The sequence below is a fragment of the Lampetra planeri genome, chromosome 64 (assembly GCF_965212315.1).
Source record: "Lampetra planeri chromosome 64, kcLamPlan1.2.h2, whole genome shotgun sequence".
Taxonomy (NCBI): Eukaryota; Metazoa; Chordata; class Hyperoartia; order Petromyzontiformes; family Petromyzontidae; genus Lampetra; species Lampetra planeri.
The window spans coordinates 256,354-281,940 of record NC_136170.1 but is presented as its reverse complement, the minus strand read 5'-3'; the positions used below and the strand labels follow the sequence as shown (position 1 = coordinate 281,940).

Below are 25,587 nucleotides of genomic sequence, written 5' to 3'. Positions count from 1 at the left end.
TCTGATGATGTCATGACGAACTCCGGTGCCGAACTGAGCCACAAGGGGAGGCAGAGTAGAAGCCACGCATCACACCCCCTTTCTCTCCCCCTCCACATTCCCCGCTCGTGGTCAGGTGGAAGAGGGGGATTAGAGAGGGTTTCGTAATGCGCAAAGCAAAGTCAAACTTTACTTTGACACGCAAACTCCAAATATACAGCAGGCGTCAGGGTCGGGATGGAATCCACAACCTCCTGTATACCAGGTGAGGTAGTTAACATCTCCTAGCCACCGTGGCACCATGTTAAATGAATAAGGGCCGTTGCCTGAAAAGTCAACGATTACAAAAGGGTACTTTTAAGGACCCCATGTTATTGACAGACATGTTGAGTTGTTATTTGTGCTTGTGCACAACTGCCAACACAGCAGCAGCATCACCAAATGATTTGTGTCTTATCAAGACGGGATACGACGATGGCCGTGGCGAGGAGGTCGAGCCTCCTGTGTTTCTTCCTCATCTTCTCCGGCATCGGAAACCTCCTGTGGATGCTGAGGGACTTCACCAGCACCTCGACTGTCACCGTCCGATCAGGAGAGGAATCGACCCCCCTGTCTAGGGACAGCGCAGTCTCCTACGAGCCTTGGGATCTCGCCGCGCAGCTCAATAAAATCGAGGACATGCTGGAAATTATTCTGGAAGGTACGTTTCGCGAAAATGTATACTGCTTTGTTCCACATCTGAGCTAATAGTTGCACAACCTGCTCACGTAGAAATTCGACTCTTGTGGAGATTCATAGACCCGCACAGAGACTCATCAACTCGCGTGGAGATTCATAGACCCGCACAGAGACTCATCAACTCACGTGGAGATTCATAGACCCGCACAGAGACTCGTCAACTGGCGTGGGAGATTCATAGACTCACACAGAGACTCATCAACTCGCGTGGAGATTCATAGACCTGCACAGAGACTCATCAACTCGCGTGGAGATTGATAGACCCACACAGAGACTCATCAACTCGCGTGGAGATTCATAGACCCGCACAGAGACTCATCAACTCGCGTGGAGATTGATAGACCCACACAGAGACTCATCAACTCGCGTGGAGATTCATAGACCCGCACAGAGACTCATCAACTCGCGTGGAGATTCATAGACTCACACAGAGACTCATCAACTCGCGTGGAGATTCATAGACCCGCACAGAGACTCATCAACTCGCGTGGAGATTCATAGACTCACACAGAGACTCATCAACTCGCGTGGAGATTCATAGACCCGCACAGAGACTCATCAACTCGCGTGGAGATTCATAGACCCGCACAGAGACTCATCAACTCGCGTGGAGATTCATAGACCCGCACAGAGACTCATCAACTCGCGTGGAGATTCATAGACCCGCACAGAGACTCGTCAACTGGCGTGGGAGATTCATAGACTCACACAGAGACTCATCAACTCGCGTGGAGATTCATAGACCCGCACAGAGACTCATCAACTCGCGTGGAGATTGATAGACCCACACAGAGACTCATCAACTCGCGTGGAGATTCATAGACCCGCACAGAGACTCATCAACTCGCGTGGAGATTCATAGACCCGCACAGAGACTCGTCAACTGGCGTGGGAGATTCATAGACTCACACAGAGACTCATCAACTCGCGTGGAGATTCATAGACCCGCACAGAGACTCATCAACTCGCGTGGAGATTCATAGACCCGCACAGAGACTCATCAACTCGCGTGGAGATTCATAGACCCGCACAGAGACTCATCAACTCGCGTGGAGATTGATAGACCCACACAGAGACTCATCAACTCGCGTGGAGATTCCTAGACCCGCACAGAGACTCATCAACTTGCGTGGAGATTCATAGACCTGCACAGAGACTCATCCACTCACGCAGAGTTCCATGAGCTCACGTAGAGATGAATCCAGTTAAGCGAGTCTCTCCTACACCGCTTCCCTTGCAGATGGAGGGGAGTCTGAGAAGACACCGGAGAATGCACCGGTGTGTAAAGGGAACGAGTGGGTTTATAGCCCCGAGACTCATCTCTTCAAGGAGTGGGGCAAGGACCTCCCGGTGCGGCAGAAGCGCAAGGCGTGTGCGCGCTTCCTCACCTACGGCTACAACGCCTACCTGAGCGACCGGCTGCCCCTCGACCGCGACGTGCCTGACAACCGCCCTCCCGGGTACGCCACTCGGAGTCGCACACTCGCTCAGCGTCATCATCATCAGCAGCAACGTTATCACTGCCATCATCATTGTCATCATCATCAACTATATCATCGTCGTCAAAATCATCCTCATCATCATCACGACCATCATCGTCATAATCACCATCATAATCATTAGTTTTGATGTGGCTGATTATCACGGGCTACTGAGGCAGACTCCATCTCCTTAGTAACTCGCAACCACCACTCATCCTTGAAGCATCGCACGGCTCTCTGAACCTCCGAGCGAAGGCTGCGGTAAGCCTCCTCATTTTCTGACGTGGGAGGGAGTGGGCCCTGTCGCTGTTTCTCAGCCAGCTAGAACACGTCCTCCCATCAGCCAGGGTCTCTGGGGAGGTTTGGACCATGTACCCAAAGCAGCCATTGTAGCCACAGTCCTAAACCTTGCCCATTTCCCCTCGGCATCAGGAGGAGGTGGGGGGGCAATGCCAACCCCAGCTGCAAGTGATGATGACATTCTCACTTTTAACTTTCATCAGTTTGCCGAGACCAGGCCAATGTGGGTTTGCATGGGGTCCAGACACCCACCATCGGAGTGGAAGAATGGCAGACGCATCTTATAGATGACAAGCTGATGGTCAATGGCAGATCAGTTCCACAGTAGGTCCTGGTGTCAAGGACATGGGCTTCCATCCGCTGTTCCGTCACTATATAGTCCAGAAGATGTTCTTGCTTGGACCCGGCGTGGATCCAGGTTATTGTGTAGATGCTGTAATGCCGGAACAGTGTATTGGTAAGTCTAGCAGCCATCTACCGTTGTTATTGAGCTGATCTGGTCCATGCCTTCCAATCACTCCAGCCCAGTTGCCAACATCATGCCGCACTGGGCATTAAAGTCACCCAACAGGATGACTATCTCGAGAGGCCACTTTAGCTAACACCTGTAACAGGAGGTCATAAAAAGGCACCCGACTCATTGGCCTTCCCTTGATCCCTTCACTGTTTATCTTCAGTGGGGGCGTAAGAAACCACCACCACTCCTTTCCTCTGGTTGATATGGAGGCGAGCCCACAGTAGCCCGAGGCTTGTAGCTTCCCACATCTCACCGCCATGTTCCACGCCCCCTTCATTCTTTTGTTCAGAAGAAGAGCCACTCCCTGTTGTTTGGTAGTTCCCTACACCGAGTAGAGGACTGTCCACCCCTCATGGTGACTGGAGCCAGAGTTAGTCCACCGGACCTCCAGAATACCGCAGAGATCCAGGCGGTACTGGCCCAGTTCCTGATAGAAGAGTGGTAGCCTCTCCTCCGCAGTTAGCGTTCTAACATTCCACATGGCCACTCGCAGTGGCGTTTTGCTGTTTCTGGAGGAACTCCCTGGGGTTCAGTCTCCTGGCTTGGCCAAATGGAGTTTGGCCAGGAGAAGTCATAGACGTCTGTCCCCCCGGGACATCTGGAAAAAGCTTAGCTGAATAATTTTCACGTTGTTCTGTGGTACTTAAATTGAAGGTGGAGAGGTTCCCAGCCCCTCGTACCCATCCAGAGCCCCCGTTTGGCCACTTTGGTGGGTACAAGCCCCATGAGGGATACAGTCGATCGTAATCAGCCTTCCCTCCATGGCATTGCTCACATCCATCACAGCGTTACCATTTGGCACCACCAAGGAGGTAGAGAGTTAATTGGCAAACATCATCATCACTACCATCATCACCACCATCACCATCAACCACCCCCCTCCCCCAGGTATGTGACTCACTTGCAGAGTTACACTCGTCATCTTTACCATCACAGTGCTCGCCAGCTGAGCGTGAGTACGAGTGTGCGTCAGCACTGCTGGACTAGGGCCTCCCCACGTCGTTCGTTGTTACGGGGGTCGTTTGACCATACTTCCCCTCTCCCGCCCCCCCCCCCCCCCAGCTGCAGCACCAAAAAGTACCCGTCGCAGCTGCCGGCGCTCAGCGTGGTGCTGATCTTCTACAACGAGGCCGTCTCCATCCTGCTGCGCGCCGTCACCTCCGCCGTGCGCAACACGCCGCACCACCTCCTCAACGAGGTCATCCTCGTCGACGACTGCAGCACCTTTGGTTAGAGCTGCAGGGCTGCCACCTCCTTGATTTCCTCCTCCTCAACCTCCACTCCCGCCACTTTTTTCACCGGAGACCAAATCCGGATGGATTCCTCAGTCGGCCTGGAGAGTTTGAAAGCTCTCTGGAGAGGAGAGGCTGAAATTCCTCCTTGTTGGGGCGCCACAGTGGCTAGGAGATATTGACTACCTCGCCTGAATTACAGGTCGTGGGTTCGATCCTGACCCTGACGCCTGCTGTATATTTGGAGTTTGCGTTTCTCTCCCCATGGTGGCATTGATTTCTCTCTCGGTCCTCCAGTTTCTCCCTCCACACTTAGAAACGTGCACTCAAGAATATTTGGCCACTACACATTTCCACGAGCCGCTTCGTTAAGCTAGTATTCATGGCCACCTCGTTTTTGAAAATGAGCTACAATGTTCAGTGGGCCTTACCTGGTAGAATTAAAATATTGAAGTTGATTGTTTAAGTTGGGAGCTGGACCACTACCAACTGGACCTCGGTGGAATACAAGAGGCCTACTGGACTGGTTCTGGCTCCAGTCGCCACGAGGATGGACGGTCCTCCACTCGTGGCAGGAAATGGCCAACGCCAGGGAGTGGGACGTGGGGCGTGCGTGTGGCGGCATAATGTATAATAGCTCATAGAAACCTGTTATGCCAAATTGTCATAAGAATTTACTTCTCAAGCTCTGTATGTTGATGAAATTGGCAAACCCATTTCGACACTTAATATCCAAAAAGTGAGAGAGTGCAAGGCCATCACTCGCTATACCAAGTAGCGGACTGATGCATGACCCACTCGGCATCAGGACATTGTGCTGCTGCTAATGATTGTGGAGTTTGCACCGTACAAACCGACTTTGGTATTTTTGTGTTTAGTTCGTTGTCCTTCTTTCACACTGTACATAGCCAACCGTACTAAACAGAGATGCGGGGGAAGGACAACAAATTATACACATTTCCATTCGAGATGATTTAAAACTGCATAGCTCCATTTTCTTCCTAATATCTAAAGGAAGTGTTCCAGACAGCCACAAAAGCGCATCAGAAAGTGCACGATGCAGTGGCAGTCTTTGTTTGATGGTTAACATAAAAGCTGCTGCGAGGATAACCAGAGTTCGAGTGATGGTTTATGTTCCTTGACGAGATCAGTAAGGTATTGTGGTTTATTTGTGGCAAGCACTTTGTGTGTAATGAGTGCATCCTTATCATGTATGTTTGGCAATCGGAACCAATGCAGCTCAACAAGCACTGGACAGACGTGGACAGATATTGCAATATCTGTCACAGCACGTGCCAAAGAATCTTGTACATGCTGCAGCTTTGGTAATGTTTTTGACATACGTCCCATACAGTAGTGAGTTGTAATAATCGAGCTTTGTCGATACTATGCTACACGCCACCATGTTGGTCGAAGGTGTTGTAGAGCCCTGATATAAAATTGCAGGGCCTGGCTATATTTTGCACGTGGTGATCAAATTACATAGTTTGGTCAAGTATGGTGTTGAGGCTTTTTAGTTGGGTAGAAAACTGAACTGTTGGAACCTGATCAACAACATTGTCGCTTGACCCCTAATGCCTACCAGCAGAACCTCCGATTTTTCTGGATTGAGAAGCATTTTGTTGCTACTTAATGATGATAATGAATGCAGACCAATTTTTTAAAATGCTGCTCTCACCAGGAGACCTGCAAGAACAATTCAGAGCGAGGATTGCAGCACTGGATCGCAAATACCCAGAGGTCTCCATCCGCATCGTCCGGCATGCAACGCAGCGTGGGCTCAGCACGTCGCGCGTCACCGGCATCCGGGCCGCTTCGGGTCCCGTGGTGGCCGTCATGGACGCGCACGTGGAGTTCCCCGTCGGATGGTGAGTCCCACATCAAGGCAAAGGTTCCCCCCCCCGTACCCGTGCATAGCCTTTACCAGTTGAGGAGAATGCAAATAGCAAGAAGCACCGATGAAGAAGGCTGGTTACGGCATGGAAGGGTGGTGGAGTTGGCCAGTGTAATGCCTCGCATTGCGAGGAGCATGGTTGCCACTCAAGAGTCTGCACAGCACAACCCGATCTGAGGTTGGACAGTGCCTGATAGGTGCCCACCATGCACAGCCAGGCTGTCATAGGGCTGCGGGGCGGGCGTTGTTAATATCGAGTTATAGTGTACGTTCATACTACCGCCTTCATCAATCCGCACTGACCAGCCAGGATGAAGTGTGGTCAAACGGCCTCCACAACCAGCACGGCGTGGGGAGGCCCTCATCCAGCAGTGGATTGACAAAAGGTCTCGATGTTAATACGGACATTGTGCGGTGCTCATCTCCACCAGCGGAAACTCCACATTTCCATGGCAGGGACCATTTATGAGGCCCACTGACGGCTTCGTAGAAGCGGTACCCGCTTTGTGCGAAGCAATGACTTGCCTATGTCAACCCTGGACCCTACAATCACTGCAATGCTATAATAATGTGCGCATATGCACAACAGTGCATATCGCAACCTCGTATTCAATATGCACAGCTGTATCACTTTCATTTAAAGCATTCACAACAATAATTAGAACATTTTGGCAATGAAAATAGGGATAACATTTTGGCATTTAATTCAAATCCTGATCACGGTTTTCACCATGCGGTCAGCGCGTCGGAACGGGAGTGACAAAGCAAACGATAAGAGTATCTATTACGATTATAACTATGCAACTATTTTAACAATAGCAATAGTCGTAATTGTTATTATTGGAATTGTTGGTCTCGCGCGCAAAGAGGGAACCACAATGGCCGCTCCGGCGCCATGACGAGCAGCGATGTAAGCACGCCTTTCATAGGTCAGAGGCTCACCAACAACATCCGCTCTGATTGGAGGAGACGTTTGCTCTCGTAGCTGGGCGCAACCATTCGAGATTTCAAAAGGAGATGGGGACGGGTAATATTTACGAGTATTAACTACTAGCTTTACTATCCGGCTTCGCCCGAGACTTGGATTAATACACGGCCTACGCGGAGGGTGGGGGGGGGGGGATGAGTGACGCTCCAGGCACACTGCGTGACGCTGCCGCATGCAGGTGATATCACAGATGTGACGTCACCGCTCACTTGCCGTGCAAAATATATCCATTATTGCGCCCCCCCCTCAAAAATACAAACGTATATTTTTATACTTTTTGCATTGTGTACAGTCTGGAAGCTACCCACATGCCAAATTTCGATGTTGTTGCATGTTGGGAAGTATGCTAAACATTTTGAACAGACACACATATTCACAAATTTCCCTTTTATATACAGTATGTAGATTAAAGTGAAGTGAAAAGCACGAATAGGGCCACGATCGGTGGGACCTGCACCTTTCTTTAATGAAATATTGAATTGTCACGCGATACGAGTCTGTGTAAAAAATTGCAGCTCGTTAGGTTTCATAGATTCGAAGTTATTAAGCGTAAAATATTTGAAAGACTATAAACAGACAACACGGCAAGTTCAATAAAAGTGTGTAAAAGCATGTATCGTGGGCTATCTATCTGCCTAAAGGACTCTGTGGATACAGCCTGTGAATAAAGTGTCTCCAGGGCTCTCTCTCTGCCTTAAGACTGAAAAACTTAAATATAATCCCACGTTAACCAGTACTGTACCTTTTAAACGAACCTCCTCTGAAATTCCTTCACCAAGGCACACACCTGTTGATATTTGCAAAACATCCGACCAGGTAACCAATTCATTTGAAGCCATAAATATTTGTCATGTGAAATAACTTTGCCCTAAACTCTTTGATAACATTTGTAAACTTAATTAATGACGATGTTCCCGAATACAGACCTCAAATCCAGATGTTTTAAACCTGCTCCTCTGTGTTTCTCTCTCGAACTCCATAATATTTCACCACGTTATTCCCTCCTATGTAAGACTATCATTTATACACTCCCGACCATCACTTATTGGGCTCAGCAGACTCGAGCAGACCCGGGAAAATTGGTCCCTGCCGAGCGAGGACGGGCTTCCGTGTGGCGTCAGGCCACAATCTCCTGTGCCCAACTCTCTCTACCTCCCGCAGGTTACAGGAAGTGTGGTACAGCAATAGTTTTTGCAGGTTGCAGGCAGTGTGATACGGGAAGTATATGAACAGGGTCAGTGTTTCAGGCAGGGTGGTATTCAGGCCACTCCCAGCCATCGTAGTGTTAGGGTGGTAGTTCGTGTCCTGCGCTTTCAAGGAGGGAGCGTTGGCTGTTGATGAATCTCCCAGGCGTCCACATTTCTGCAACCCGTGGGCATTAGACTTCTACAGCACCACCGAGAATGGGGGCTGGGAGCCCCTTCGGCACGCATGATCTCTGCAACGGTGGGCGTCCGACATGTACATTACCGTCGAGTGCGGAGCACAGGAGTTTGAGGTAGCACGCCGAGTTGACCTCGGGTCTGAGGCGACAAGCTGCTTTTGCATCAGAGCCCAGGCGCTTTAGGCTGCAAGCCTATCCTGTCCTAGGCCTGGAAGGGCTACCTTCCAGACTCTGCTGCACAGTTGGGTCACTTTCAGGGTGACGTGAGCGGGTTGATTGTTTCGTGATTGTTTTTGGCTTATTTCTGTTGCGTTAAAAAATATATATCTTGCAAGAGTCGGTGGTTCTTCGTTTTTGGCAGACTGTACTGAGGAGTGGGTGTGTGCTGAGAGCTTGGGTGGGCTGGACTGCTTTTCTAGCGGTTTAGGAGAGAGGTCGTGATGGACCCTAACCCAACCCTCACAATGTTGTTGTTCATTTCTGCGAATTAGGGCCGAGCCCATCCTGGCACGGATCCAAGAGGACAGGCGCGTCGTGGTCTCCACGGTGTTCGACAACACGCACTACGACACGCTCGAGGTCCACGGCTACCCGTCGCAGGCGCAGACGTTCACGTGGCAGCTGTGGTGCACCTACATGACGCCGCCCCTCGAGTGGTTGACCAACAAAGACGTCACGGCCCCCATCAGGTACCTCCCCCCGCCCCCAAGGCTTCATCCAGGACATGCGGTGAGCTGGCAGCCCTCTTTTTCTCCTGAAGTCAACCCCACCCAGATTCATATAGCCAAGCAACGCACGGCCACTAACCACATCCACTTACACATAACCACACTCACATCACCACTAGCCATGCCCCTTACACATACCCACATCCACAATAACACTAGTCACACCTACTTATATAACTACGCTCACATGAACACTATCCACACCCACCTATACATAACCACACCCACTCAAACCCTATCCCCTTGCTCACACAGGAAGTGGCTCTCGCGGGTATTTCCTGGCTGTTGCCGTGTGTTGTTTGGCACGTTTTGCTCCACGCTCTGGGAGCCTTCACCCGAAGGCGTAGTGTCGTGAAATCTCGGACATCGTACCAAACAACACACAGCGAACTTTGTCATCGAGTTTACCGACCCCCCCAGGAGTCCGATTGTGATGGGCTGCATGGCGGCCAGTAAGAGCTACCTGGAGGAGATCGGCTTTCTGGATGAAGGCATGCAGGTGTACGGAGGGGAGAACGTGGAGCTGGGCCTCAGGGTGACGACGCACAGACGCAACCTTGAACGCACTCACTCACTTGCGGGTGTCCATACAGACAGACACAGGCCTTATGGGTTCACTGTGCTGCCGGCTTCCTTATTCGGAATGTACAGTCTGTTCTCCTATAACGTGGAATTCCTAAAGAAGACTGCATAATAATATATAACATAGGGTAAAAGCACAGTCCGCGATAACACGTGAAATATGTACACAGGCTGAACAATAACTAAGGCGCGTGGGTAGCATCTCGAAGCATTCAGCAAGCATCCAACCTTGTGTGATACTATGCTGAGGCAGCCGTACGACTGCCTATTCGTACTCGTGCGATGTAGTTCTGTTAACTCGATTGCGTTATAGATTGAATACGTATTCGCGTTATAAAAAAAAAAAAACGTGTACCCTAATACATTAATCTCGTTATATCCAGGTTGTGTTATAAAACACCCGTTATAGGAGAACAGATTGTACTTTTCTGCCATGGCTTTTCATTGCTGTCTGGGCTATTCCTGTCTCCAGGTGTGGCAGTGCGGGGGCAGCGTGGAGGTGCTGCCCTGCTCACGCTTGGCTCACATCGAACGCCACTTCAAGCCATACGCCCCAGACCTGAGTTCCCACATGCGCAGGAACGCGCTGCGCGTGGCTGAGATCTGGATGGATGAATACAAGAGGAACGTCTACATGGCCTGGAATGTGCCCATGAACGTACGTGGTGTGGTCTAAGCCTTCGTCATCATTATAGTTATCATCAGCATCGGTCATGATCAATCTGCTATTGAATTGTTGCATCACAAGTCCGCGAATGATGATGACAGCATGAGGATGTATTCATGCAGATGATGATGCTGATGTTGGTGGCAATCAATGCATGAAAATACAGAAACATCTCGGAAAGTTTCGTTGCGAGTTTATTCTTCCAATTGTTATGGCTGCCACGCAGTGCTCTGGGATAGACATCGGAGACATCTCGGAGCGGGCCACCGCCCTGATTACTTCCCAGTGAACATGGATCGTTGGCCCAACGTCGGTCTAACGTTTGTGCAACTTTGGCCTAACGTTCAATGAGTGTACAACTCTCGTCTCGTTGACAACCCCTGCGCAGGAATCCGGGATCGACATTGGCGACATCTCGGAGCGCGTGGCTCTGCGCAAGCGGCTCAACTGCAAGAGCTTCGCGTGGTACCTGGAGAACGTGCTGCCCTCACTGCCACGGCATGATGACATCGTCCAGTACGGCGTGGTGAGTATCCAGTAAGGCATAGTGAGTATCTGATTCCCGTTTCCACTGGCACAACTGAGCCATGCCAAGGGCCGAGCCAGCCCAGCGTGGCTCGGGAGGCACCAGTATTGTTTTTTCTACTGCAGGAGCTGTAGCCGTTCCGCTGACGTTGGGACACGTAGCGGCACAATTCAGTTCCTTAAGAGGCTCTGAACATGTGGAACTAAAAGTCAGACGTTGTGCCGAACAACACATAGCGGCCGAACGACACATAGCAGCACAACCCAGAAACTTACAAAGTTATATCAGCTTACTGAAGATGCGGGTAGCCCCTCAGTAAGGGCCTATCCTCCCCCACAGGTGGAATGTGATGGGTAAGGGGAGGGAACCGAGGTCTTTATGCTCGGCGTGTCCTGCTGAGGAGCCGGGTTGGATGAAGGGGCAAGGGGGGCATATTGGGAGGCGCTCCGAGGCATAGGAGGGAAGGGGACCACGGCCGCCACCGCCCCTCGGCTCCTCCAGGCGATCAGCTGCAGGGATGTGTATCATCCCCACCTTCCCTGCACCTCTGATTAGCATGATTGGCTACGTGCAGTGCAAAAGAAGTTCAACATACATACATGGTACCTCAGCTCACTCCCATACGTATGGGTCCTTCCGCCGTCAAAAGTCCGCCGCCTCATGCACAACGTGGGCTGAGAAGGGGGTCTCTTGACAGTTGCACTGCGGGCCCCCTCCGGGAGTTCTCCAGGGGATAAGGGGACAGGCGTCGCCGCCCCGCCATCAATAGCGGCCATCTGAAGGGGAGCCAGAGGAGAAGAGTCAGATAATCTCCGTTCCGCCCTCACAGGGTGCCACACCCCGGGCCGCCCTGGGGATGGGGGGGGGGACCCAATCCCGACTAAGACCATGAATGAAGTGGAAGGAATAAAGAGAGACTGGGGAACCACATGGCAGCCTCCCACTGCACGCCGCCACCTGATGCGTACATGCCGTCCAGGCACCGCTGTCGTGGACCTGGGTTGTCCTGCGCTGCCCAAGGCTGGAAGGTCCCCATCTCCAGGACGCCGACTCAGTGTTGACCTCCATTTCCTTTCGGGCCCCTGCTGGCCCCTGCAGGATCTCCTGCACTTCTTTGCATCCCATTGCTTCATCCAGCATCAGGAAATCAATCCCCCCCCACCTCCCCCCAACATGGATTTTAATCTTTGCCAGGTACAGTAACTGGGAGTGCACCACGGTTCTACCAACCAGGTCATTGTGCAAGGGCAGGAGGAGGTTCCTCTTTTTGGCATCCACCAGAGTGAGATCTGGGGCGATGAAAACATGGTTACCCTCCCTTTTGCTGCTCGAGCTGCCTTTGGAGCCTCATAGGCGCCCTGGCGGGCCGCAAACAAAATCAGCAGGGGATGAGGTCTCGCATCATTTGCCTCTATTAGGGGCCTCCTGCCTCTTTTTTCCACCCGGTGCACTTGTGCAATCCCCTCCGACTTGAGCGGCCAGGAGATTTTGGGCATCTTAAAGCTTCGGGCAAGTGCAGCTGGATGTAAGTGAGAGCCACCTTGGTAAGCGTTTCCCTAAAACACCTCCGGGAGGCCGTAAGCTTTAAGTTGACACACCTGCCTCTTAGGGTCGAGCCTGTTGAGGTCCCACGCTCCTCCCACCGGGATCTCTGGTCTCACCTTGCCGGGAAGGCCAGCGACGATGAAACCTTGGCTTTTTTTCCAGGGGGACGCGTCTTCCATGGCAGATGAAGATACGGGTGGGGGGGGGGGGGAGGAATCCCGCTAACCTAGGCACAAAGTTAGGCTCGAGCTGCTCGTTAAGGGCCCTAGGCCTAGATGGTTTGTGAATGCCATGGGAAGCTCCAAAAAATTAACCTAAAGATCTAAGGCTCCATCTACGTACCTGAAGCTAAGGAGATGGGAAACTATTAAACAGGTATATGTGGTTTATCGTGTTCAAGGGGTCGTTTTCTGAAGTAGAGATAGGAGCGGCTCGCTCAGCGCTGCTCACTCGGCCATTATGTCACCGGAAGCGTGCATTGGCTTTTTTTAAGGACAGAGACCCTAAAACACTCGTTGTTCATGAACGTTTGCTCGCATGTAATCATTCCAAAATATACAGCGTTCAACTTTTGTTTTTATTTCAGATGACAAACAACAAAAAAGTTGGCATGTGCATCGACAAAGGAAACCCAATCTCACAGCGTCCCATTCTGTACCAGTGCCATGGATACACCCCCCAGGTATTGTATTGAATAACTGGCCAATTAACTCGTGGTGTTGATGTGGCGTTAATGGCTATTAAACTGAATTTGCATTGCAAATTATTCGGCGAGACTACATTGTCAGTGGTGTACAACCACAAATAACAATTAACCTTACACGTTCATAAATATGTGACGTTTCAGGCAATAGCCCTTCATAGCACATCAATTATGAAGAACACACTTCACACTCACCACACACAAAGTGCTTGCCCCAAATGAACCACAATACCCTGCTCATCTTGTCAAGAAGCATACACCATCACGCAAACTCCAATCATCCTTGCAGCAGCGGCTTTTAGCGAGCCATCAAACAAAGATGGTCGCCGCATCGCAAGCTTTTAGATGCACTTCTGCAGCCGTCTGGAACGCTCTTCCGATATTAGGAGCCACTGGAGCTATTCACTTTTAAATTTAGATTTTAAACTAATTTGTTTAGAACTGCTTTTTGCATTTCGTTTTTTCTTTACCCTGCACCTCCGATTATCATGGTTTGTAACGTATGGTGTGAAAGAAGTTCAACATACATACGGTTGGCTACATACAAAATCGTACCCAGGGCCTTCTTTCTGTGTGGCACAAGTGTCACCGCTGCACCACCCTGGTACCCCGTCTGTGCGTGTGTCTGCTTGTGTTTGTTTCATTGAGCAGCTGGCAATGAGAACCTCAGACAACCGGATTATGATCGGGCTGAACGTGGACTTGGTGAGCCCCGGAGCTGTGTGTCTGGGGGTGTCAACATCGGGAGTCCAGCCTGCGTTTGTGGACTGTCAGCTGACCGGTCAGGAGGCCAGCAGCAGCCTGCTTCACTTTGAGGTGATGGACTCGAAAGTAACCACGTGGGTTTTTATGTAGCCAATATTTTGGTTCGTAATTGATTGTTGGTTTCAGGCCATGTAGCAATGTGACCAGATTTGACTCGTTACTAACCCTCCTTCGTTCATCTGCCTCTCCACATAGAGACTTATATTTTAACTAGCTTTACTACCCGGCTTTGCCCGGGACTTGGATTCTTGTCTTGGATTAATACACGGCCTACGCGGAGGGTTTGGGTCAGGGGGATGCGTGACATCAGCAGGCACACAGCGTGACGCTGCCGCATGCGGGTGATGTCACGGATGTGACGTCACTGTCACAAAATCTATCCATTATTGTGCCCCCCCCCCCAATACAAAATTCTATTTTTATACTTTTTGAATTGTATACAGTCTGGAAGCTATCCACATGACAAATTTCAAGTTTGTTGCATGTTGGGAAGTATGCTAAACATTTCGAACAGGCACACGTATTCACAAATTTCCCTTTTATATATATAGACTAGCTTTACTACCTGGCTTCGCCCAGGACTTGGATTCACCACGCCCGGCCGCCTTTGTCTCCCCAGTGGCGATGTTCACACACCACGCTAGTTACTCGTTTGAGGCCGAGTCGAGGCCCAGGACCGGTTCAAATAATCGTCACCGGTGGTGGCCGTGAGCAGGAATGAAACTCGGGTCGCCGGGTTCGTAGCGCAGCGCGCTAACCACTACACTACCGCTCCCCCCACACACACACGCGTGCGCGTCCATATGTACACATACACGCGCTTGCTGCAGACACACACAACTTTCAGGGTGCGTACGGCAATAAACGACTGATACAATAAAGCAATGCTGCGCGAAGAACGCCTGAGACTTGCAACACATTTGTATTTCACTTTACCCGCGATCAGCAGGCACACTCCGTTACACTTCCGCACACGGGTCACATGACAGATGTGACGTCACAGCTCACTTGCCGTGCAAAATATATGCATTATTGCGCCCCCCCCCCCAAAATACAAAAGTCTTTTATAATGTTTGCATTGTGTACAGTCTGGAAAGTACCCACATGGCACGTTTCAAGTTTGTTGCATGTCGGGAAGTACGCTAAATATTTTGAACAGACATATAGATAAAGTGTGCAGGGACACATACATGGAAGGAAGAGCTGTATTGCCTGATTTTCTATTCCCCAGAGCACCGATGATGATTATTTAGTTGCTGATGGACGGACGGCTTTAAGGTTGGGACAGCACGGTGGTGAGATGTTAACCACCTTGCCTAGTATACAGGAGGTCGTGGTTTCAATCCTGACCCTGACGCCTGTATATTTGTAGTTTGCATGTTTGACTGTGGTCTTTTGGATTTTTCTCTGGGTCCTCCGGTTTTTCGTTCTACATCTAGAAATATGTGTTTAGAGTATTTGGCTGCTAAACATATCCACGTGATAAGTCCCTTCATTGAGCTAACATTTGTGATAGCCAGGTCACTTCTAGAAAAGTGAGTACAAATAGTTCGTAAGATCCAACGTTTGTTTACTGTGTGGCTGCAGAACGGAGAACTGAGGTTCCAGAAAGGAGAAAAGTGCCTGGAGGTGAAGGAACCTGCTAAGACAAGCTACAGCCTGGAGCTCGTGCTGGTGCCCTGTTCTGAGCAGAAGTGGGATTTGGCGTATTTCCACAAATCGTAGCCCCAATACAGGGAACACATTATACAGGTAGGAACAACAGGTTCCACACTGCCCACCAGGGATTATTTGTCTGTCGTGCATACCACGGCCCCGCCCCACCAGAGCCCTCCCATTGGCTCGGGGGCGCCGAATACAATTATTTAATTAATCGAGCTCGCGGATTTTCGCCGACCAATGGGAGCGGTGGGTTGGGGTTGGTAGAGGGGGGGGGGGGGTTAGTGGTGGGGGGGGGGGGCCACCTCCGCGACTCGGGCCAATGAGGAGACGGGCGATGTTTCATTCACAAAATGGAACTGGGGGAGGGTGGCTCCATTCATAAAATGGAAGCCTTGAAAAGAAAAAAGCGGATCTCTTTTCCTCGTGTTTCTTTCAACATTCCCAGCCTTAAGGTGATTCAGTTTGTCCAAAAAAGCAAATGTATTCCTTGTAAAAGATAAAACAAACTAATGCATTTCTAGGTTAACATGAAGCATATAAATCAACACCCCCCAATAAAAAAATACTTTACAGAGTATTATATGACAATGCATATTACAACAGGTTCCACACTGCCGACCAGGGAATATTTGTCTGTCGTGCATGAATGCGCTGTCCAACCAAGTTCCTACTTGCCCACTCCGAAGGAACGTGTTATCATGATGTCATCATCGTGCTGAAAGCTGTCGATCATAATCAGAATATTTTTTTTATATACTGGAGGAATCCCATGAGTTATAAAGCTCTTTTTTAAAGATGTCCAGTCGGGGCGGGTAAGAACGTTACAACAACAAACACTACAAAAACACGATAGGAGTGCAAAGTACAAGTAAGGTAAACAAATCACCAAAACACAAACAAATACAACTAAACCATCCCCATCCCATCAGACAAACCCCACTGAGGTATTAACTTATTTTTCAAAAGCGACCAGGCCACAAATGATAGTTTAACAAAGTGGTCCAACATTTGAACGTTTATAGCAGCAAAATAATCTAAATAGTCTAAACGCAAGTTTCTAAATGTGGAGGGGAAAACCGGAGGACCCGGAGAAAAAATCCACGTGACCACGGGAAGAAAACTCCAACTATGCAAACTCCAAATATACAGGCGTCAAGGATCGGGATTGAACCCCCAACCTCCTTGTGTAATCAATTCCAAAGCTTCGAAAAGACAGTAAAACAGTCATAGACCACACCAAGACAAGCTATAATCCCTTAATAAAAATTACAATTGAACTCTCAATACATTGTTAAGGATTCAATTTACAAATCACATAGGCAAATGTGGCTGTATCCAACACTAATCTGCATCAGAATATTTTTGGAAGGAAGTATATGATGTTAAGTTAAGAAACAAGGTTGTTCTAAAACGTTGGTGCATCAATACCAAAGGCTTTGTCACCAGCACCTTTTTGCTACCAACACATTCTACGGTGTGCCAGATGCCACAGCTGCTGGCACAGCAGAGACCGGTGACTTGTGAGGCCGACAGAAAGGTCATTAGCATATTTCACTGATTATTTCAATAGTATTAGAGAGGCTTCCCAAAACATTTTAGGAGCAAAGGGAATTTCTGATATTTGAAATTCATGAACCCGCAACCCTGAATAGAGCAATTTACGGAGAATATTTTTTTAAGTGTCTTTCAAGCCCTTGCTGTCCAATTTGAGAAATGATGTGTCGTTTAAATAAATGTGTTCCAAGATGAGGTTACGCCATTTTTGAACCCGACAAAGGGATGAGGTTCGTCCAAGACTCAAAAATAAAACCATACAACCAGAAATCTGGGGCGAGGCCACCCACCGACGTGTCACTGGGGCTGTGACGCCCACCGTTGAAGCGACGCGTCACTGGTTCCGAGGTCTGCACGGTGAGCCAGCAGGAGATGTAGTGAAGGCCACACGCGCATGTTGACACAAATTAGACCATATTGGTGGAGGTTTGTGTCATCCTCTGGTACGTTGCTTAGAATTGTGTTTCGATTGATTTTAAGATATATTTAATGTAAATAGTCATTTAAGAAATGCTGTATAAGCATATCTGTTCTGCATTGTCATCTTATCACGCTGTTTACATTTGAAGGGCTCGCTTGAAGGTGGTTGAACTTGAGGTGCTTCTTCTGGGGTTTGTCCGCTCTTCAGGACGGGGTACGTGTTGTAAAGAGAGCGGTTACCGTACGTTTCTAGTTGGGCTCGTGTAACAAAATCACCACCATCGACAACAACAGCCACCATTCGCAATGAATTTGCGGTGAAGTTATGCTAGTGCCTATGCCAGGCCAGGTGCACTTTGAGGCCATGTGAAGTGTCAAAGGCTTGCTGACAGGAGGTCACAGGATAGACCCAGGTGCCATGGATCCACTGACTGAGATGAATGGCAGATGCACCAACTGTGTCTCCTACTGTGCCAACTTGCTACATTTTAGGCGCCCGGCACTCCCCTCATTGTTTTGAGCATTGCTTCACTGTCCTCTGTTGTTGGCGGGCGACTGCCTCCAACTTCCCAGTAGCATCCTTCACGAGCCTCCCCCACAGAGGCCGATCTTGACATCGCTGGTACCAGTCTTTGGTAAGGCCACTCAGCTCCACTTCCTCCTGTGCCACATCAGTCCATCTCTTTTCCAGCCCGTGTCGTGTCAATTTAGCCCCCTGTGTCAGGCCACACAAGCTGCTTGGGCATGTAATGGCTGGGCATTCTGACTACATGACCCAGCCAATGCAGCCTTGCCTGCCGAAGGAGCTCACTGATGGGAATGTGTCCAGATCTTTCAAGGATTAATGTGCTCCTCAAACAATCCAGCCTGTTAAACCCACGATAGATCATCGGCTGTTCAGCCTAAATGTATCTAATTTGTGCAGGAGTTCCATTGGAAGGGTCCATGTTTCACAAGCATAGAGAAATGATGGCATTACTGTGGCTGAGAAGACCCAAAGCTTCGTGTGGAGCGACAGATCAGGTAGCTTCCACACAGTATTACGCAGCTGATGAAAATATAATGCCACCCGACTGATCCGAAGTGAACCCTCTGCTGTAAAATTAGAGCGAGTCATTCACACTGTCCAGGTATGGAAAACTCTCCACTCTCTCCATAACTGCTCCATCACAAAAGGGGAGTTGTGGGGATGGAGTGTTTTAAGGCACAACATATCAAGGCAGGTGCTTTGTTCTGGTGGGGCTGATAGTAAGACCCCACCTCTCCGTGTCACACTCCAGGTTAAGCAGCAGCGCCTCCACCTCCTCTGAGTGAGCAGCAATTACCAGATCATCAGCAAACATAACATGGTTGACCAATAGGGAGCCATCCCTCGACTGCACTCGGGCATCGATCAGCCTCCCATTATATCTGTACCAAATGGAAATTCCCCCGGTACAGCTATTGAAGGCTTCACGAACTACGTGGTCAAAATCGATGTTAAATAATGTGGGAGCCAGAAGACAACCCTGTCGCACCCCAAGGTGTACAGGGAAAGGCTCTGACTCCCGGCCACGTAGTTTTATCCGGGCCCGCTCACCATCATGAAGGTCCTTAATGATCGTGAGCAGAGGGTCAGGGACTCCAAAAGGATGAAGAACAACCCATAGCCCAGGCCTACTGATGGTATCATAGGCCTTGACCAGGTCAACAAAGCAGAGATGTAGGTCTTGTTGGAATTCCCTACACCTCTGCTGTAGCAGACGGACAGAAAATATGGCATCTGTGCAGGACCACCCTTTTCTGAAACCACAATGGGGCTCCGCAAGCCTCTCCTCAGCATGCCTGGCAAGGCGATGTTGAATAATCCTTGCCAGGACCTTTCCCGGCACACTGAGGAGGGAAATGCCACTGTAGTTGTTACAATATATGAGGTCCCCCTTAAAGAGGGGGACCACCCTTAAATAGGGGGGCCACCAAGACATCCTTCCAATCCTGCAGAACCTGTCCTGTGATCGAGCAATTTGTGATAATGTCATATCGGGCAGTCTGCACACAGATGCCACCCTCCCTCAACATTTTGCTTTGGAGATTATCTCAAATTTTCCTGGTGTCAGAGTACAGATTTATCCTCACACTTCCTCCACAGATGGCACATCAGCCCACCACTCACAAGGGTTGGCGACTTCTTCCAATATTTCAGGCACGACAGCCCCAGCAGGGTCGTCCCTACCTTGTTCTGATGTTATCTGGGCTGAGGGCATTCCCTTCCCCCGAATACCTCATAAATACCCTTTGGTTCTTCTTACAAAAAAAATCAGCAAACTACCTGCTGGATCTTCTCACTTTTTCGAAGAACAAATGTGACCTAAGGTCTTCGCTCATTTACTAGTTTTACATTCCTTATTGCCGTACAAATACTGGAGGAAGGGCCTTTTCTATTGATGCCCCCAGGGTCTGGAATGCTATCGCCAATAAACTGCAACTTGGATCACTACCTGTGAGATCTTCACTCAAAACTGCTCTAGAGTAGCTGTACACCCCCAGCTGCCACTGCTATTCAGAGTGGCCTGAAATCAAATGTATAATTCCGGATGACTGCTGCAAAGTATATTCTTGAGTTTTGATTATAGTGTGCTGATCTTTAAAGGTGCATTGAAAATGTTTGATACTCCTACTGATACTCCTGCTGTTATGGAGTGACTTATGCTGCCAACTATGGCTGCAGAGTTTGGTCGTCCATGTTGTCTAGCGTTTATTGTTTAATTTGAATCACAGTTCCTATGATCACTATTACATTGCTTTTATAACTTTATTTTGATTTCGAACACGTTTGGTTTAGCCATGTTTATTTGTTGAAGTACAGAGTTAGCCTGATAATCTTGATTTGAAGCTTTCGTGACTGCAGGAATCCATACTCTTTGGTTCTTTCGGTAAAGTCATCAGGTGATGGATGCTTGTGTTGCGCCCGAAACGTCGTGATTTATTTTATTTTATACCTACGTGACTTTACCGAAAGAACCAAAGCGTTAGCCTGATAACTTTGATCTAAATTGTCTTATGGTTGTTATTGTTTGACTTGCATCCTACTAGGATTTTTGCACACAGCGTTGATATACGGTGTTTTCTGGAAGATTTTTATGTTTTTCCTGGATTTTTCTGTTTGCGCGGCGTCACTTTAAGATGTTTTCTTGTTCATGTTTTTGTTTGTTGCAGTTGCACTCGAGTCAAGAGCCGCATGGCTCACAGGGCTATACCTAATAAATGAAACTGAAAAACTACCGCTATCCCAATCACTACCCCAACCCCTATCACTACCCCAACCCCTATCACTACCCCAACCCCTATCACTACCCCAACCCCTATCACTACCCCAACCCCTATCACTACCCCAGCCCCTATCACTACCCCAACCCCTATCACTACCCCAGCCCCTATCACTACCCCAGCCCCTATCACTACCCCAACCCCTATCACTACCCCTATCACTACCCCAACCCCTATCATTACCCCAACCCCTACCCCAACCCCTATCACTACCCCAACCCCTATCACTACCCCAGCCCCTATCACTACCCCAGCCCCTATCACTACCCCAGCCCCTATCACTACCCCAACCCCTATCACTACCCCAACCCCTATCACTACCCCAACCCCTATCACTACCCCAGCCCCTATCACTACCCCTATCACTACCCCAACCCCTATCACTACCCCAACCCCTATCACTACCCCAACCCCTATCACGACCCCAACCCCTATCACGACCCCAACCCCTATCACGACCCCAACCCCTATCACTACCCCAACCCCTATCACTACCCCAACCCCCTATCACTACCCCAACCCCTATCACTACCCCAACCCCTATCACTACCCCAACCCATATCACTACCCCAGCCCCTATCACTACCCCAGCCCCTATCACTACCCCAGCCCCTATCACTACCCCAGCCCCTATCACTACCCCAACCCCTATCACTACCCCAACCCCTATCACTACCCCAACCCCTATCACTACCCCAACCCCTATCACTACCCCAGCCCCTACTACACCAGCCCCTATCACTACCCCAACCCCTATCACTACCCCAACCCCTATCACTACCCCAGCCCCTATCACTACCCCAACCCCTATCACTACCCCAACCCCTATCACTACCCCAACCCCTATCACTACCCCAACCCCTATCACTACCCCAACCCCTATCACTACCCCAACCCCTATCACTACCCCAACCCCTATCACTACCCCAACCCCTATCACTACCCCAACCCCTATCACTACCCCAACCCCTATCACTACCCCAACCCCTATCACTACCCCAACCCCTATCACTACCCCAGCCCCTATCACTACCCCAACCCCTATCACTACCCCAGCCCCTATCACTACCCCAACCCCTATCACTACCCCAACCCCTATCAGTACCCCTATCACTACCCCAACCCCTATCACTACCCCAACCCCTATCACTACTCCAACCCCTATCACTACCCCAACCCCTATCACTACCCCAACCCCTATCACTACCCCAACCCCTATCACTACCCCAACCCCTATCACTACCCCAACCCCTATCACTACCCCAACCCCTATCACTACCCCAACCCCTATCACTACCCCAACCCCTATCACTACCCCAACCCCTATCACTACCCCAGCCCCTATCACTACCCCAGCCCCTATCACTACCCCAACCCCTATCACTACCCCAGCCCCTATCACTACCCCAACCCCTATCAGTACCCCTATCACTACCCCAACCCCTATCACTACCCCAACCCCTATCACTACCCCAACCCATATCACTACCCCAACCCCTATCACTACCCCAACCCCTATCACTACCCCAACCCCTATCACTACCCCAACCCCTATCACTACCCCAACCCCTATCACTACCCCAACCCCTATCACTACCCCAACCCCTATCACTACCCCAACCCCTATCACTACCCCAGCCCCTATCACTACCCCAAACCCTATCACTACCCCAGCCCCTATCACTACCCCTATCACTACCCCAACCCCTATCAGTACCCCTATCACTACCCCAACCCCTATCACTACCCCAGCCCCTATCACTACCCCAACCCCTATCACTACCCCAACCCCTATCACTACCCCAACCCCTATCACTACCCCAACCCCTATCACTACCCCAGCCCCTATCACTACCCCAGCCCCTATCACTACCCCAACCCCTATCACTACCCCAACCCCTATCACTACCCCAACCCCTATCACTACCCCAGCCCCTATCACTACCCCAGCCCCTATCACTACCTCAACCCCTATCACTACCCCAGCCCCTATCACTACCCCAGCCCCTATCACTACCCCAGCCCCTATCACTACCCCAGCCCCTATCACTACCCCAACCCCTATCACTACCCCAGCCCATATCACTACCCCAACCCCTATCACTACCCCAGCCCCTAGCACAACCCCAGCCCCTAGCACAACCCCTATCACTACCCCAACCCCTATCACTACCCCAGCCCCTAGCACAACCCCAACCCCTATCACTACCCCAACCCCTATCACTACCCCAACCCCTATCCTTATCCCAGCCCCTAGCACAACCCCTCCTTAACCACTCTCGCTCGTCCTCCTGTCACCATAACTACACCACCACTTCCAATAACCCCACCCTTTATTTATCCACTTACAGCTTAGGTACATTTTATAATCTTGATCAGAAGCTTTCGTGACTGCAGGATTTCATACTCTTAGGTTCAGTCGGTGAAGTCACGTAGATAGAAACATAATTAAATAATAAATCACGACGTTTCGATCGCAACAACAAGCGATCGTCCTCAGGTGAAAGAGAAAAACTTGTCTCTGTGACGAGGCATTATATAGAGGGGGGAGGGGGGAGTGGAGGCCGCAAAGGGGCGAGTGGGGATACAATTCAAAGACGGCTTGGGTGACAGAGAGAAAACAAATGTGACAAGGAAGTTTAGATATCAAACTTGACAAAATGTATAAATGTAATGCAACTCAGAGAGTCGGCTAACACAACAGTTAACACTTTACCTGGTTGATCCAGTCCTTCCGAAGATTGCTACATTTTGCAACCTAAGAGTATGAATTCCTGCAGTCACGAAAGCTTCTAATCAAGATTGAACCGCCTCTACGGGGAGGTTTTCCACACAACTCAGACATATTTTCAACCGAGAAGATGGATGCAAAATTTAGCAATCTTTGGAAGGACTGGATCAACCAGGTAAAGTGTCAACTATTGTGTTAGCCGACTTTCTGAGTTGCATTACATTTAAAAATGTTGTTAAGTTTGATATCGAAGCTTCCTTGTCACATTTCTTTTCTTTCACCCAAGCCCTCTTTGAATTTTATCCCCACCATCTCGCCCTTTTGTGCCCCCCCCTCCCCCTCTATATAATGCCTCGTCACAGAGGCATGTTTCTCTCTTTTATCTGAGGACGATCGCTTGTTACGATCGAAACGTTGTGATCTATTATGTATTTATTATTCCATCTACGTGACTTTACCGAAATAATCTAAGAGTACAATGTATAGTGTTTCTAAAGTGCCGTCAACAAAGGCGCTTTACAAATCTAGATCCGAAAAGGAAGTGGCTCTAACAATATATACTTGTCATTGGGGCGGTATACATGGTGTCAGTTATAGCACTGTAAAGTTGCTCTTTCAAGTCACTGAAGTGTGCCATTAAGCCATGGAAGTTCATTGAGGATACTTTATGACTGGTAAAAAAAATAACGGCTCAGACAACTTTAAACGTTCCCATGCAGTGATTTACAATAGCATTGCACAATACTATATGGAGCGAGGGTTAGTAATGTAACATATGCATGCAAACGAAATATATGAGTCAATCTCGGAAGCTAAGTAAATTTGATCCTGGATAGCATCACTATTACCACCATCATCATTAGCATTACCATTATAAGCACTGTGATCATCATCACTATATCGTTATAATTATATCACTATGATGATATTATGGTAGTTATTGATAGTGATGATGTTGGTAATGATGATAGTGATGATGGTGGTAATAGTGATGATGGTACTGCTGTCAATGATAGTGATGCTGTTGATGATGGTGGTTGTCTCGGCCTCGCTGTGCACTGTGTTGCACCACTATCCGAGTAGTTAACCTCGCATTCGATAAACATTCAGAGCCAGAGTGAACATCCAACTCCAAACGTATTTAATGAATTGAACGAGGTAAAACGGATAGAAAAACACAGCACAAAATACAGCATCTGTTAATACTTGCAATCTCAATACAAATAATGAACACTGCAGCATCATACCATTGTCTCAGATAACATAAAACTCAACAATAGATCCTGGATGGACCAGGCACCTACATTAGCACCGAATAGCTATACAAGAGAATAAGATACTGTGTTAAATAAGGTCTAATCGTGTAATCACCATACTGTAGCCTAAATGTACAGCGCTGCACATAACACTGAACTGTGGATGAGATACTTCTTCATCCTTGCTCTCAAGATTGCATTAAAGTTACATGGGTACAAGGATGACTCGACTTATTCAATTAGAAGCAACATTCACAATAATGCAAGTGGCAGACTTCGTTGTTAACTAGGCCTCATATTTATCACAATAATTTAACGGCATTATAAAGGTTTTAACAACATTATAACGGCAATCCTAACATTATAACAGCATTCACAGTATTATAAGAACATAAACGAACTTACAGACAAAGCTTATTAAAGTCCCACAATGAACAGATGCACTTGTCTTCACTGAGATGCTATTTGTGCCTCCATTTTGTACTCCGTGTAATGGCTGACACCCTGCCTCATGGCTTAGAGAATTTTAAATCGTAACTTCCTGGTCACTTGACCAAACTCAACATCATATCAGGAAATTCCTGCGTACGCACACCCCCATACCTATGAGGCAGGAGAGTGGTAATTAT

At 49.1% G+C, this 25,587-nt stretch overlaps 1 protein-coding gene across 1 annotated transcript; it reads left to right on the top strand.

The window, feature by feature from the left end:
* The first annotated feature begins 444 nt into the window (after positions 1–444).
* Positions 445–15,929, top strand: LOC144737013 (polypeptide N-acetylgalactosaminyltransferase 18-like). The gene is made up of 11 exons (XM_078619662.1): positions 445–679; positions 1,958–2,177; positions 4,078–4,244; positions 5,929–6,115; positions 9,005–9,202; positions 9,662–9,776; positions 10,296–10,481; positions 10,879–11,016; positions 13,148–13,243; positions 13,916–14,080; positions 15,617–15,929. Exons 1-11 carry the CDS (start codon positions 454–456, stop codon positions 15,752–15,754), a joined length of 1,836 nt encoding a protein of 611 aa, XP_078475788.1. The 5' UTR covers positions 445–453; the 3' UTR covers positions 15,755–15,929.
* The last annotated feature ends 9,658 nt before the right edge of the window (positions 15,930–25,587 follow it).